This window comes from Onychostoma macrolepis, chromosome 11 (genome assembly GCF_012432095.1).
Source record: "Onychostoma macrolepis isolate SWU-2019 chromosome 11, ASM1243209v1, whole genome shotgun sequence".
Classification (NCBI taxonomy): domain Eukaryota; kingdom Metazoa; phylum Chordata; class Actinopteri; order Cypriniformes; family Cyprinidae; genus Onychostoma; species Onychostoma macrolepis.
Genome location: NC_081165.1, coordinates 7,273,332 through 7,288,369, shown reverse-complemented (window position 1 = coordinate 7,288,369; position 15,038 = coordinate 7,273,332). Strand labels below are relative to the sequence as shown.

The window sequence follows — 15,038 nt, the reverse complement described above, 5'->3', positions numbered from 1 at the left end:
TATACTGGAGGTGCAAAGCGTGGACCAGATCATTTACTGGTAAAGACGAAAACAGAAGTCTAAGTCAATGGCTTTTATTGTCTACAAGGTTGTTTTGTCTCAGTGCAAATCTCACCATAATGTTACAGTGTAACAGTAACTAAATCAAACATAAATAACCTTTAAAAAAGAATGTAGGCATAACAATGTAACAATGTAAATCTGGCACAATAAAGGTAACAACACAGAACATGTTGAATTAATATGAAGTATTACACATATAACTCTATAAAAATGGTAGACCTTATATTTATGGAACCTGTACTGATAAAATGTCAAAACAGTAAGTTACTGTATTATGATTTTAATAATGTTGAGCTATCTGTGAAAAATAATAGAAGTACTAATGGTCTATGGCAGTCTATTAAAGAAAAATAACAAGATATTCAGGCAGACTGATAGCCCTTACAATCCAGGGATGCAGAAGAGTAGCTGTCGGGCTGAAAACTGCTTCCAGAAGGTCACAGATTCAATCCATTCTGTGCTTCTGCCACAGTTTTGGCCTTGTTTTATTCAGCGCACATCAGTCTACAGCAGGAACACTGTGTTTCTCACGACTCAGTGGCCTGAACGCCCTCTCTCGCCTCTATGCAAATCTGTTCAGTCAGAGCTTATAAAAAAAATTAAAAATACTGTTGGACCACGAACACTTTACAGTTAAAATGAAATCATGCTATCCAGTAAAGCTAAATTGCCACGAGATTTTTAACGATGTGTTCTCAGTTGTGCATTGTGCTTATTTTTAGAGGTTTTCGCCATAAAACACACTAAAATGGAAAGACGGAATCACGTTGAATCAGTAACATCGCTGCATTTGCGTAACTAAACGGCTGTCCCGAACTTCTCCATCTCAAAGATGAGCTCAACAGCAGCGTCCACGTCCTCCACGATCTTCTCCGGCTCCACCAGGGCAGGGTCGAAGCGGAAGTCGCGGTGGCCGTGGAAGACGGTCTCTTTGATGCACTGGCTGGCATCTTTAGGTAGCTCCATGTGAGGGTTGTAGACGCCCGTGCACACCAGGATGGACTTGCAGGAGGTGGCGGAGGGCGATGCGAGCTCGCTTTCCCAGCCGCTGTCCATGTCCACCTCCTGAGGGACGCTGGCGGGCGTCCCTGCTCCGGTCACCATGTTTGCCACCGCTTTGGTGGTCTTGCTGGCCACCCGATCCTCGAGGTAGCGGTTGTAGAGGTTGGCACCATAAATATCAGTCATGAGGTTGTCCCTAATTACATTGAGAAGATTTAACAACAGATTTCATTAATTTCTAAAAAAAACGCCCTTCCATGTCCATTTCGTTGAACTTATTAGACACATTTTGCATTGTTTTGTTTTCTAGCATGGTTTCAGTGTTTGGTTGAGCTGTGTTGGACATTTATTATTTTTATTCATGCATTTATTTATTCAGTTGTTCAAAATTGCACAAGGAGAATGATGTTTGCTAGAGTAAGATAAAATAACAGGCGGAAAAGAGATGGGCTCAGCACAGCATAGCGGTTTCCGACATACTGTTGCTTTATGAAGTACTTCACTTGTCATGTTTGCAGTGGTTATATAGTTTTGATGTCATGAGTTTTACACCGGTGGAAAAAGGTGAAGGGAGGAGTAGACCATTCAGTTCAAAAGTTATAACCAGTCTATAACCAGAACATGATAAGACACTGTTTTTGCTATCTGATTCTAGTGGGTAATACACTTTAAGCAAGAAAAGTAATAGGTATCTACACAGTTTCAGTGCTTGAGCCCTAAACATTGCTGTCCACAAAATATGCTGTAACCATTAAAGGTGCACTAAGCAATTTTTGAAAAACGCTTTTGACCACAGTGTCGGACCGTGCCCCAAAACACACTTGCAGCCAATCAGCAGTAAGGGGGCGTGTCTTGTAATGATACAGCGCTCCATTTGAGAGCACGGGACGGATATTAGCAGATCGCCTATAGATAGAGAGAACTGGAAGATAAAAAAAAGAGGAATATTGGAGGAATAAAACATTAAAAAGAAGGGTTATGATCAGGCAAGAGGTAGGAGCCGCGTAAATATCAGAGCAGCTTTCCAGCGCTGGAGAGAACTCGAGGCTCGAAGCGGACGCCGAGGTTGCGTTGTTTCTTCTTGATAGGTGAGTAACATTGATTTTGCATTGTTTAACACAACTTATCTGTGTTGGCTTTTGTTTGAATATGCTTGTGTGTCATCTTCACTTGTTTCCGCGATCGGCGTTATGCCAGGGTTGTGCTCGTACGTGTGGGGCGGAGATATCAAAATAGGGGCGAGGTCCTGTTGGGATTTGGCAAAAATCGCTTAGTGCACCTTTAAAGGGATGGTTCACCCAAAAATTAAGATTAGCTGAAAATGTCACCAAGATCAGGCTGAGTTTGTTTCTTCATCAGGTTTGTAGAAATTAGTGTCTCAGCAATGGATGCTCTGCAGTGAATGGGTGCCGTCAGAATGAGAGTCTGATAAAAACATCACAATAATCCACAGCACTCCAGTCCATCAGTTAACATCTGGAGAAGACAAAAGCTGTGTTTGTCATAAATTTATCATTAAGACATTTTTAGCTTCTGGCTAAAATATGAGTGCATAATTGATAATTGCGTTCTCCAATGAAAAGCTCACCTCATCTGTATTAGGAGAGAAAACTGTGGATTTTGATGTGAGACAACAGGAGATGGACTTTTCACTGGAGGAAGCATTATTATGGATTATGGACTCATATTCATAATATATATTGCCAAAAGCATTTTTTTTTAAATTAAACCCAGTCCCCTCACAGCTTCTCCAAGCAATCTCTCTCACACACATCATCAACACATCCCTCCTCACAGGCATCTTCCCCACTGCGTTCAAGCAGGCTCGGGTAACCCCACTGCTCAAAAAACCTACATTAAACACTTCTCTTATAGAAAACTACAGACCTGTCTCTCTCCTTCCATTCATAGCAAAAACACTTGAACGAGTTGTCTTCAACCAGGTATCATTGTTTCTTTCACAGAACAACAAACTGGATGCTAAACAGTCAGGTTTCAGGAGTGGCCATTCAACTGAGACTGCGCTTCTCTCGGTCACTGAAGCCCTGCGAATTGCAAAAGCCCATTCCAAATCATCAGTCCTCATTCTGCTGGATCTATCTGCCGCTTTGACACTGTCAATCATCAGATACTCCTGTCCACCCTCTCATCACTGGGCATCGCTGGGACTACACTTCGCTGGTTTGAATCCTATCTCACTGGTAGGTCTTTCAGGGTGGCCTGGGAGGGAGGTATCCAAAGCACATACACTGGTCACTGGGGTTCCTCAGGGATCAGTTCTTGGACCCCTCCTCTTCTCCACATACACTACATCACTGGGTCCCATCATACAGGCACATGGATTCTCCTACCACTGCTATGCTGATGACACACAGCTCTATCTCTCTTTTCAACCAGATGATCCAACGGTAGCTGCAAGGATCTCAGGTTGCCTGTCAGACATCTCGGCATGGATGAAAGAACATCACCTGCAGCTCAACCTGGCAAAGACTGAGCTTCTTGTCCTCCCTGCCACTCCGACTCTACAGCATGACATCACGATCCAGTTAGGTTCATCAACAATTACCCCATCAACTTCGGTCAGAAATCTTGGTGTAATCTTTGATGACCAGCTGACCTTCAAAGACCACATTGCAAAGACTGCTCGATCTTGCAGGTTTGCACTACACAACATCAGAAAGATCAGGCCCTTTCTGACGGAGCATGCTGCACAACTTCTTGTCCAGGCCCTTGTCATTTCTAGGCTGGACTACTGCAATGCTCTTCTGGCTGGACTTCCATCAAACACAGTCAAACCTCTACAAATGATTCAGAATGCGGCGGCACGACTGGTCTTCAAGGAACCCAAAAGAGCCCATGTTACACCTCTCTTTATCTCATTGCATTGGCTACCAATCGCAGCTCGCATCAAGTTCAAGACACGGACGCTTGCTTATAGAACAACCACAGGCTCAGCACCCGCCTACCTGCACTCACTATTAAGAATCTACATCCCCTCCAGAAGTCTGAGATCTGCTAGTGAGCGACACCTCGTGGTACCATCACAAAGAGGCTCAAAATCACTCTCCAGAACATTCTCCTTCACCGCTCCTGGCTGGTGGAATGATCTTCCCACCTCTATCCAGAGTACTGGATCCCTGTCAATCTTCAAGCAACAGCTGAAAACTCATCTCTTTCGACACTACTTGACTTCAACCTACACATAAAAAAAAAAAAAAAGTTTCTCCTTACTTATTCCTTCCCTTGCTAGCTTGTACTTATTTAAACAATGCCTGAGACTTGGTGTTACAAGCACTTCCTTTGTCGGATTGCCTCTTCAAGATGAATCGCTTCATGTGTTCCCCAAATTGTAAGTCGCTTTGGATAAAAGCGTCTGCAAAATGACTAAATGTAAATGTAAATGTAGAGAGAGCGCGAGAGAGAGAGAGAGAGAGACAGAGAGAGCATTTCAGACAACGCCTCAACTGATGGATACATACACACAAAGGTATGTGAAAATACCCGTTTTGGCAAGTATTCTGGTAAACACAGAAGGTTATGTCCATGTCTTAAGTTAACGTATACAGCTGACTAAGAAAAAACCGAATGTGTGTCAGTATTAGGTCCGTGCATTTAATCTTAAAGAGACAGCAGCATAGAAATACCTACTTCTGTCTTGTCTGCTAATCAAACAACACCACAACTTTAACAAAGATTAATCTGTATTTAACTTAAGCAGTAAGCATTATTGTGTTGTTTTACACTTAATGAACCTGAATACTACTGTCACTGTCTTTATATAGCCTATAATTTTATGTTGTAGGCTGTACACCAGGGTTCCTCAGATCTTTCCCTGGAGGACCAATCTGCTGCAGAGTTTAGCTCCAGCCCTGATCAAACCCACCTGTGATTGTCTAATGATCCTGAAGACTCTGATGAGCATGCTCAGGTGTGTTAGATTAGGGTTAGAGCTCTGCAGGAGTGCAGGAGATGCCTGCTGTACATCTATGCTGGGAATTTCTGCAATTGTTCTTGTATTACTGACTTGAGTAGTTAAGCTAGTAGTTCCTGCTGGTATAGAAGTACTTAAAGTAAGCTTTTAGTAATAAATGAAAAGCAAACTTTTTTTTTTTTCTGATCCGATCCGTGACTCAAACTCCGTAGTATGATCCGAACCGTGAGTTTTGTGATCCGTTGCATCACTACTTTCGACACTATTTGACTTCATCTTAAAAAAAAATAAATAAATCCTTAACCTCTCTCCGTCTAGCTTGTATTAATCTGAACAGTGCCTGAAACTTTGTATCGCAAGCACTTCCTGCGTTTATGATCTTTATGATGAACTGTTTATTGTATTCCTCAACTGTAAGTCGCTTTGGATAAAAGCGTCTGCTAAATGAATAAATGTAAATGTTAAAATTATTTAATGATGGATTTGTTTTTCAAAAACAGCTTTTAGCGTCTTAACCCGTTATAACTGATGGACTGGAGTGCTGTGGATTATTGTGATGTTTTTATCAGACTCTCATTCTGACGGCACCCATTCACTGCAGAGCATCCATTGCTGAGACACATTTCTACAAACCTGATGAAGAAACACACTCATCCTGATCTATATTGCTGTGGAAACTGTATATGATAGTTTAGTGTTTTGTCTGCACGAGGACCCGTGTCTCACCCGATAGCATACAGGGATCGGATCGGTGCGCTCCAGCCTCTCGCAGCAGCTTGTTCTCTGATGAGGAACTCGGCGAAATGGTAGGTCAGTTCACTGGGCTTCCCCATGAGCGCCTCGTACTTCAGCTCTTTTCCAGTGATCTTCTTATAGATGCTCTCCAAACACACCATAAAAGTGCCGTGACCGAACCTGTGGATGGGAGAGTTATCATTCATTAACTGGCCGGTCTCAGATCTTTAGAGGTGGCTTTGCCCAATTTACTACAACATCATACTGACACTGTCTGAAGTACATATGTACAGCTGTTTTGTGGTCCATCATATTCATAAAGGACTTAATATCTCTTATGCCCTTTTAATAATAATAGGCGATGCAGTAGAAGAACCATTTTTGGTTCCTCAAAGAATCTTTCAGTGAACGGTTCTTATTACTTTCTTGGTGTAAAGAACATTTTAATAACCTAAAGAACCTTTTTTTCTACTAAAAGGTTCTTTGTGGAACCATCAATGCCAATAAAGAACACTTACTTTTAAGAACGTACAAAAGATTGTACGTCCTTTATGGATATGATGTAGCAAGCAAGCAAAATAAAACTGCTTCTAGAGCACACTGTCACAAAACCTCGATATGTGTTAGACTTTAACCCTGTGCGTGGAAATATTCAGTGGCGTGAAAAGCGTGAAACGAGCCCCGGTCTCCTGATCGGTCACCTCGGTGAATGTGCCTCTGCCATCCACATGAGATCCATGTTACAGGCCAAGAGCGGCAGATGAGCGGCGCGCGTGGATCCGTAGGCGTTGCTCAGGTTGCCGTTGGTGAGAAGAACATCAGTGATGAGCTGTAAGTTCGTCTCCCATCGAATGGGCTCCCCGAACAGAACCACAGCTGGAGGACAGGAGAACAGAAGAGCACTGACGTCATGTCATTCAGGAGAACACGCGTTCTGGTGTGCATGTACATCTGAACTCACGAGCTGGATCAGATTAGTGAATCATTCAGACCAGATTCATGAAAAATATTGTTGATGAACATTCCTGCACTCAGAAATTCCCATCTGCTCAAGATTAAACATTGTTCAGAAAATGCAATCATCTCTTCTTCACTATTGTCGTGTATATCTGAGAGAGACAGTCTTTGACTGACTGGACTGATTCAATCATTGCTGCGATCTCATGCTCGTGTCACAGAGACATTAATGCTTTTCTTTAAAAATTAGGAGGATGTCTGAATTTTGGTAGCATTTTATTTTACAGTCCTGTTCCTCGTGTACATACTACGTACTTATTATAGTAATTACAATAACTAGATACTAACCCTGAACCTACCCCAAACCTAACCTAACCCATGTCGTTACCTTATTTCACCAAACTGCAAGAACACATACTGTAAAATAAAGTGCGATGTAAAAAATGATGTGCGTGGATTGATTATTCATTAAAAAGCACAGCAATATTGCATAAATATAATCATGAGAAATAATCATGAGATCTTGATTTGATGGTGAAGATGAAGCCACGTGAAGCAGCGAAACCATCCAAATATCTTACCTTCAACTCTGGGGAGGTTCACCACAGGAGCAGACTGAAACAACAAGAAGAGTGTCTGGTTTCTCTCATATCTGCTGCTACATGACATCTGTCCTCAAAAACTATCCCACAACTGACTCCCACACAGAACACAGGTTTGAGGACTTAGAAAAACTATATATACAAACCGTTTTCAATCCTTAAAGCTTGTATTCACATGCATGAAAAACAGGACGTAATCTGCTATTTCTTCCAGTTTACAAAAAGGTGGCTTGTGTTCAATCGTATAAACAACCTGCTCCTCAGAGCCACTGGCCGTTCATGCTTCAGCTGTTCTCCTCCCAACCAACACAGCGCTGTCTCTGAACAATCAACCTCACAACAGCCTGATCTTTTAAACTGTGGTGCACATTTGTTTTGTACCGTTAATTGTACCAAGTAGTTACACCAAGCTGTTAACAGAATTCAGATTTGTGATGCATCATGAAAAGAACGCAGTGTTTACCGGCAGCTTGGGCCGTCTGTTGTGATCCACCATGTCCAGCAGAGGGAAGGATTCACGCAGCATGTCGATGCTGACCACGTTTGTGAAGCCCACACTGATTCAGAGTCAAGAATTCATCCGACTCGTGGATTAACCCAGAAGTGATTATCATTGATTACAATCACAAACAAACACAAGAGATTTGAGGGATTACGATAATCCTATTCCTCGTGGTAAGCCTGTAAATACCCTCACATCACATCTCATGACATCAGAGGCGCTGGAGGGCCAGCAGAAGCCAGACAGAGACAATCTGTGATGTTTTCTGTAAAACCCTGGAGACACTGGACACGAAGGATACTTTTTGGCGATGTCCAGCACGGGGCCTTGTCCAGACACCAGCACGTGCTTGTCATGATATTTCTTGAACATTCGCAGAGGGCTGTGAGACATCATGACTTGGTCTTGCGAGATCTACAAATCAAGCAGAGAGATTATTATCCAATCAGATTATCACTCTTAAATAACATTACCCAGAGGGCTCGTTCAGTTTTCATGTTTTTTAAAGAAGTATCTTATGCTCATCAAAACTGCATTTCTTTGATCAAAAATACAGGGAAAAAACAGTAAAATTGTGAAATATTTTTGCAGTTTAAAATAATGGTTTTCTGTTTTGATATCCTTTAAACTGTAATTTATTTCTGTGATCAAAGCTGAATTTTCAGCATCATTACTGCAGTCTTCAGTGTCACATGATATGCTGATTTATTATCAACGCTGGAAACAGATTTTGTTGCTTAATATTTTTTGGAAACTGTGATAAGTTAAAAAGAACAGCATTGTTTAAAATAGAAATCTTTTCTAACGAGGTACACTACCGTTCAAACGTTCGGGGTCAGTATTTTTTATTCAGCAAGGATGTGTTAAACTGATAAAAAAAGTGACAGATTTCTATTTTCTAAAAGATTTCTATTTTGAATAAATGCTGTTTTTTTAAAAACTTTTTATTTATCAAAGAATCCTGAAAAAGGTTCCAGAGAAATATGAAGCAGCACAACGGTTTCCAACAAAAACCTGAAAATTCAGCTTTGCATCACAGGAATAAATTATAATTTAAAGTATATTCAAATATAGAAAACCATATTTCACAATATTTTTTTTCTCAATTCTTCAATAACATCCTCTCTAGAAAGCTGATAAAACAATCAGCGCTGAAATATTCTGCCTGAACTGATAAACTGATGGAAAGGGTATTTTCAGCCGCTGCACAGCCACGAACTACACAAACTTTCAGGCCTGGTTCTGCTGGACTGAAATTCAGACCAGGTTTCTGAACACTGGAGAGTAAATGTGGAAAGCTAGTAATCTTTTGGACCAGGGAGGAAACACAGATCTCCAGATATCAAGGTTGTTTTGTCATGATTTGACCGCTTTGGTGTGCATTCAGTGATTCAGTGAAGCGTGAAGCATGCAGCAGGTCAGGACTCACAGGAACACCCAGTATGTGAGACAGCTGATCCGCCTTCTTCTGTCGTAAACAGTTTCCAGCGTTTGTGACAAAGACCACCGGAACCAGGAACTGTCCCTGAGCGTCCAGCAGCTTCTGGAAAGCTCTCTTGGCCGCTGGGATGGGAGTCCTTCCTCGCACGAGGACGCCGTCGATGTCAAACAGCAGCCCGAAGCTCGGCTCGGCCTGATCAACACATTATTACTGTAATCACTCAGAGTATACGAGCACACACACCTAGAGACAGATGCTCTGCCTGAACACCGCCGGTATAGACATCATATACACATATAAACACATAAAATACATCATGTGCACCGGGAAACTCATATCTCAGAGCTGGAGACAAAACACTGTGTGGGAAACACGGAAACACTGTTATTTCTATTATTATTATTTAGGTTTTTAAAATGTGTTCATGTAGTTTTAATTACATTTTTATTTCAGTTTTAGTTGTTTTTAGTTTCTGTTAGTAATAATAAGCCTGCATGGAAGCAGTGTTAACAACAATACACACAATAAACCCATAATAATTACATTTTGAATCCAAAGTGATGAAAAATATTTATTTCTATTACTTATTACATGGAATCACAATGAATGTTTTTGTTAAATAAAGCAAACCATGAGTGATTGAGAGACTCATTTCACACCATTCACTACAGATTTGCTCTCTTTCTCTTTATATATATATATATATATATATATATACACAGTATGTGGGTCATTCTACAGAATCAGTGCAAACTGCCGTCCCACAACCAAAAAACACCTTTAAAAGCACTCAAGATCCTTCTATTATCTATTGAAACCCACAATAACATTTAAAATATTAGTAAGCTCAAGCTCGTGTCATTACCGAGAGAGAGTATGTTTTAGTCTTGAACTAAACCCATAAATGTATGATCAGGAAATATTCCTGCGTCTCTCTCAGCTTCCTGTTTTCTGCAATTACGCACACTTTTTTGGGAGTTATTCCATAACATCTAGTTTTTATACGTGTACCACTGTTCAGAACTGAGCTAGCCAACCATGTGCTGATTAGCATCTTTGAGCTAGCTTCAAAATATCTGAAATTGTCACGTTAAAACCTCATCAGTGTTTCAGTACTGACAAAAGGGAACACATAATCCTCACATTGGAGGGAAAAAAACTAAATTTTAGTACAGTTATGCAATTTTTTTAGTATTTTAGTGGTGTTTTAGTATTTTAGTATGTTTTAGTATGTGAGTTACGCTACCAAAGCATTACTGTCACTAACGAATCATGGGAGGTTTTGTCATAAATGAAGTAGACTGGATTATCAGGTAAGACTTTCAAATCAGGATGTTAAACTTTTTGCCTTTTACAAAGAATAATTGGATTCAAAATACAACAAATCTCATAAACTACACTTGAAATACTGTTAAAATGGAACTGTTATTGATTTACCTCTGAAAAAGTTTTTAATAAAATAATTTAAAAAAAAATATTTACAATCTAGATGTAGAAGCAAAATCTTAATAGGTCAATATAACCCTTCTAATTAAATTATTATTACTGTGTTTCAGTAGAGACACATTTGGGAAGAGGACAAATACAATATGATTATATACAATATAATTAACTGCACAATTATTAGAAACTGCACAATTATTGGATATTATACAATTTGCATACATATTAATTTTTTTGGAAAATAATTTTTTCAAGACATTTCCAACTCTGACTTTGGACCAATTCTGTAGATTGGCCCATTTATATACTGTGTATATATATACTTACATTTAGTCATTTTGCAGACGCTTTTATCCAAAGTGACTTACAAATGAGGACAACAGAAGCAATTTACTCCCTTAATTTTATACAGTCTGTCACTGGACCTACACATCAGACGGGTCACACGCTGGATCTAGTGTTTTCACGTGGTTTTCCTGTGAATAATTCAGAATTATGTGATGCTGTTATTTCTGATCACTGTCCAGTTATTTTCGACTCTGTATTGTCATGTACTCTGCCTAAATCTTATCATGCTCCTCGTTATTTTAGATGTCTACTGCCAAGTCCTCCGATGATGTGTATCTATCTACCCTAATTCCATCTGCTGTGAATGTTCTATCCTCTAGTGTCTATCCTGATCAATTAGCTGAACTTCTTGATAGTACCTGCACTTCCACCTTGGACTCAGTTGCTCCCTTAAGATTACAGAGATCCAAGATGATGAAAAAAGCACAGCCATGGCTTCAGGGGCCCGTTCGTGCCATTAGACAAGAGTGTAGGCGTGCTGAGCGCAGTTGGAAGAAAAATAAACTTCAGATATCATACGAAATTTTCAGAGATGGTCTTAACCGGCATCAGAGTGGAAGCTCAGGGGAAATACATGTCAGATATAATTGCACAAAATTTCAGTGAATCTGGGAAACTATTTCTCATCTCGGGCTAAAATGTCCTACGGTGTTCCACAGGGCTCTATTCTGGGTCCTCTCCTTTTCTCCTTATATATGCTTCCACTCGGTATCATATCATCTCTATGCCGATGATACTCAACTTTATTTTCCTGTTAAAAACAATAACTGTTCTATGTCTACTCTGTTTGCATGTCTTCAGGACATTAAATACTGGATGGACTTGAATTTTTTACAGTTAAATAATGATAAAACTGAAATAATGGTGTTTGGTCCAACAGCTGTGTCTACTGGCATTGTCAAGCAGCTTGGCCCTCTGTCATCAAATGAACGTGATCGTGTTAGAAACCTTGGTGTTGTCTTTGATCCGGTGTTGTCTTTCGATAAGCAGATTAGTACTGTTGTGAAAAGCAGTTTCTTTCAATTAAGATCAATTGCTAGAATCAAGAAGATGCTTTCTATGAAGGACCTTCAAACTGTAATTCGTGCGTTTATAACGTCAAGGTTGGATTTCTGTAACTCACTTTATCTGGGTCTCCCTAAATCTTCTCTGAACCGACTGCAATTGGTGCAGAATGCGGCAGCCAGATTATTGCCTGGCACCACCGGCTCCTCGCCTCGCTACACCGGCTCCCGGTTCAGTTTCGTGTTGATTTCGCTTTTTGTTTTTAAAGCTTTACGTGGTTATGTTCCTCAGTATATCTGTAATCTCCTCATTCCGCATTCCTCCAGAGCTCTTCGGTCGTTTAGTCAGTTTCTTCTTTCGGTTCCTCGTTCACATTTGAAACCGCAAGGCGACCGGGCGTTTGCTGCGGCGGCACCTAGGCTCTGGAACATTAGATCTTCTCCTTCTCTTTCTTTGTTTAAATCTGCTTTGAAAACCCAGTTTTATTCTGTATGTTTTAATTCTGTTTGAGGGTGTACAATTTTATTTGTCCCTTTGTTTGTCTTGATTGGGTATGTTTTTACTCTGTTTTACATTTGTTGTACAGCACTTTGGTTGCAACTCCTGTTGCTTTATAAATAAATAAACTAAACTAAACAATCAAAACCAACAAAAGAGCAATAATATGCGAGTGCAACTCTCAGTTAGCTTAACACTGAACAGATAGAGTAGAAAAAGAAGAGCACAAGCTAGTGTTAGAGGCCTTTTTTTGCTTTTGTTAATTGTATAATAAATAAAAAGAAAACAGATAAAATACAAAAAGATTAGAGAAGCTAGTGTTTGTTATTGTTTTCGGTCACACTTTATATTAGGTGGCCTTAACTACTATGTACTTACATCAAAAAATAAGTACAATGTACTTATTGTGTTCATACTGTATTGCAAAACACTTCTGCTGCTATTGAGGACAGGTCTGGTGGTCTGGAGGTGTAAGGGTGGATCAACAGTGTAATTATAAATGTAATTACAGAAACTAATTACAGATGTAATTACACATAGGTATTTTTAAAAAATATAAGTACAATGTAAAAACATGTATGTACACAATAAGTGCATTGTACCAAATGTAAGTACATGATTTAAATGTAAGTACATAGTAGTTAAGGCCACCTAATTAATGTCACAATGGCAAAAATCTTCATGATCCTAAACCAAGCAAATTATCATTTTTTTCTTTTTAATTAATACTTCTTTGGCTTTGGGGTGCAAATCTTGACAGGCGTCACTATAAAGGTGCAGCGTCACGTTTAGCAGAAATCCATTCATTTCAACAGGAATCCACACGATCAGGAATATCCTGTGAGAACGAAGGGTTCACGATCAGCCTGAAGGCAAGCTCCCTTCAGAGGCGTTTGAAGGAGTGTTCGGTCAGTTTAATTACACAAACAAGTAAAAATCAATATTATAATATTATTACATATAATTACCAACATGTATTTACAACATATAATTATGCATAAAGACAAAGATATAATAAAATGTGCATTATCTAACTGTATAAAGTACCAAGTCAACCGCACAAAGCCTCTTTCCAAGATTGTTCCTCCTGAAGCAGCTCAGATTACGCAGAGAAGACCATGCTGCGTCACACTTGACCCCTGCTGGACATTAGTCCACTTCAGCTCAATCTGCTCAAATAAAACAGCTGCACTGGCTCCTGTGATTTTCTCTCAGCTCTGTTTGACTGAAGATGTGTAAAAGCCAGACCCCAGACGTGTCTCGAGAACAGGTTCCGCTGTGTGTGCGTGTGGTCAGCTATAAACTAACCCCTGACTCTACAGAACTCAACTTCTCTAAATCTAACAAATAAATACATTTTCATCTACTGTATACCTCAAGCAACGTTAAAAGCTACCCAAAATTATGCACTGCAAATACAGATAGTAAAAATATTGATTTTCTTTTTTTTTAGTTCAGTTTTAGTTAACTATAACAGCCCTGGGTCAATTATGATCAAATACCATGTAAAGTATATATTTGCTCAGTTTCAGCAATTTTGAGTACATTTGTTATTATCAGCTTGTTCCACTGTACGGAGCAAAGACACACTGATAATAGTTCTGACACTTTCTGCTTAATCAGTGATCAGAACTGTGTTAAATATCGATGACGGGTCATTCACAGATAAACTAATTTACTGTTGTTTGACTAATTACTCGGTTTATAACAGCCATTCGTTCTCATCACTTCACAAAACAACTTTACATAAATATCATGACATAAACAACAACAATAAATATTGATAATGCATGTGATGTGTTGTGACTATAGTCTATGATAACAGAAAGCACATCTCAGTAAAGCAGCCAGTAGTTACGGTGTAATGACACAAAGCAGGGTTTTCTGCGGATCTCTGCGGCGGTGTGGAGCTCGATAAACGAGCCGTACACACGCGTTCCTCCGGAGCGGCTCGAGACGCCCGCGAACAGCGCGTGACGCCGATGCAGATGTAAACACGTACCTTACTACACAGCCCGCGTCGCGCCGTCCTCAGCAGCGCGTCTCTAAAGCCGTTCATCTCGACGCGACGCGCTTCGATCCGCTTTCGACTGCGTCCCGGATCGCCATCGGCTTTTGTAGCGGCGCGATGTGACGTCAGAGAGGAGGGGGTCCCGATCCGGAAGCACACGTCTGAGGGAATGTGACGTCACCGCGGCCTCGAGTTACACTCAAATACTCACACAATACTCGCACAATACTCGCTTACACGAAGCCGAGCGTCCGCGTCAGAAGAGCGGGGTGATCCGGACGAAACCGAGCTGCTGCTGCGCCAGATGTGGACGTAGGCTGCTAGTGACGTCATCCGCACACACGGGCCGCCGGAGCGCGTCATCACCGGAGACGGAGCTCGCCGTTCACTTCTTTGTTGCAAAGTTTATATTCACAAAAACATCTTTTTTAGATTAAGTAGATTTGATGTCTTTCTTGGGACATCTTAAATCTCTTAAACTCATCGATGGCAATAAGAAT

The 15,038-nt window shown here is 40.4% G+C and overlaps 1 protein-coding gene across 1 annotated transcript; it reads right to left on the bottom strand.

Moving 5' to 3' along the window:
- Window positions 1–58: 58 nt before the first annotated feature.
- On the bottom strand, window positions 59–14,872 carry zgc:77375 (uncharacterized protein LOC402927 homolog). The gene is made up of 8 exons (XM_058791257.1): window positions 14,530–14,872; window positions 9,222–9,425; window positions 8,094–8,206; window positions 7,754–7,847; window positions 7,270–7,303; window positions 6,433–6,607; window positions 5,723–5,911; window positions 59–1,261 (listed from the first exon to the last, which is right to left on the bottom strand). The coding sequence occupies exons 1-8, from the start codon at window positions 14,584–14,586 to the stop codon at window positions 862–864; spliced, it is 1,266 nt and encodes a 421-aa protein (XP_058647240.1). The 5' UTR covers window positions 14,587–14,872; the 3' UTR covers window positions 59–861.
- Between the last annotated feature and the right edge of the window lie 166 nt (window positions 14,873–15,038).

Coding starts and splice junctions, on each gene's coding strand:
- zgc:77375 (XM_058791257.1), bottom strand. CDS start 14,586: ATGAACGGCTTTAGAGACGCGCTGCTGAGGACGGCGCGACGCGGGCTG. Junction 7,304..7,753: donor ACAGACGGCCCAAGCTGCCG/GTAAACACTGCG, acceptor TTGTTGTTTCAG/TCTGCTCCTGTGGTGAACCT. Junction 6,608..7,269: donor GAACCTCCCCAGAGTTGAAG/GTAAGATATTTG, acceptor CCTGTCCTCCAG/CTGTGGTTCTGTTCGGGGAG.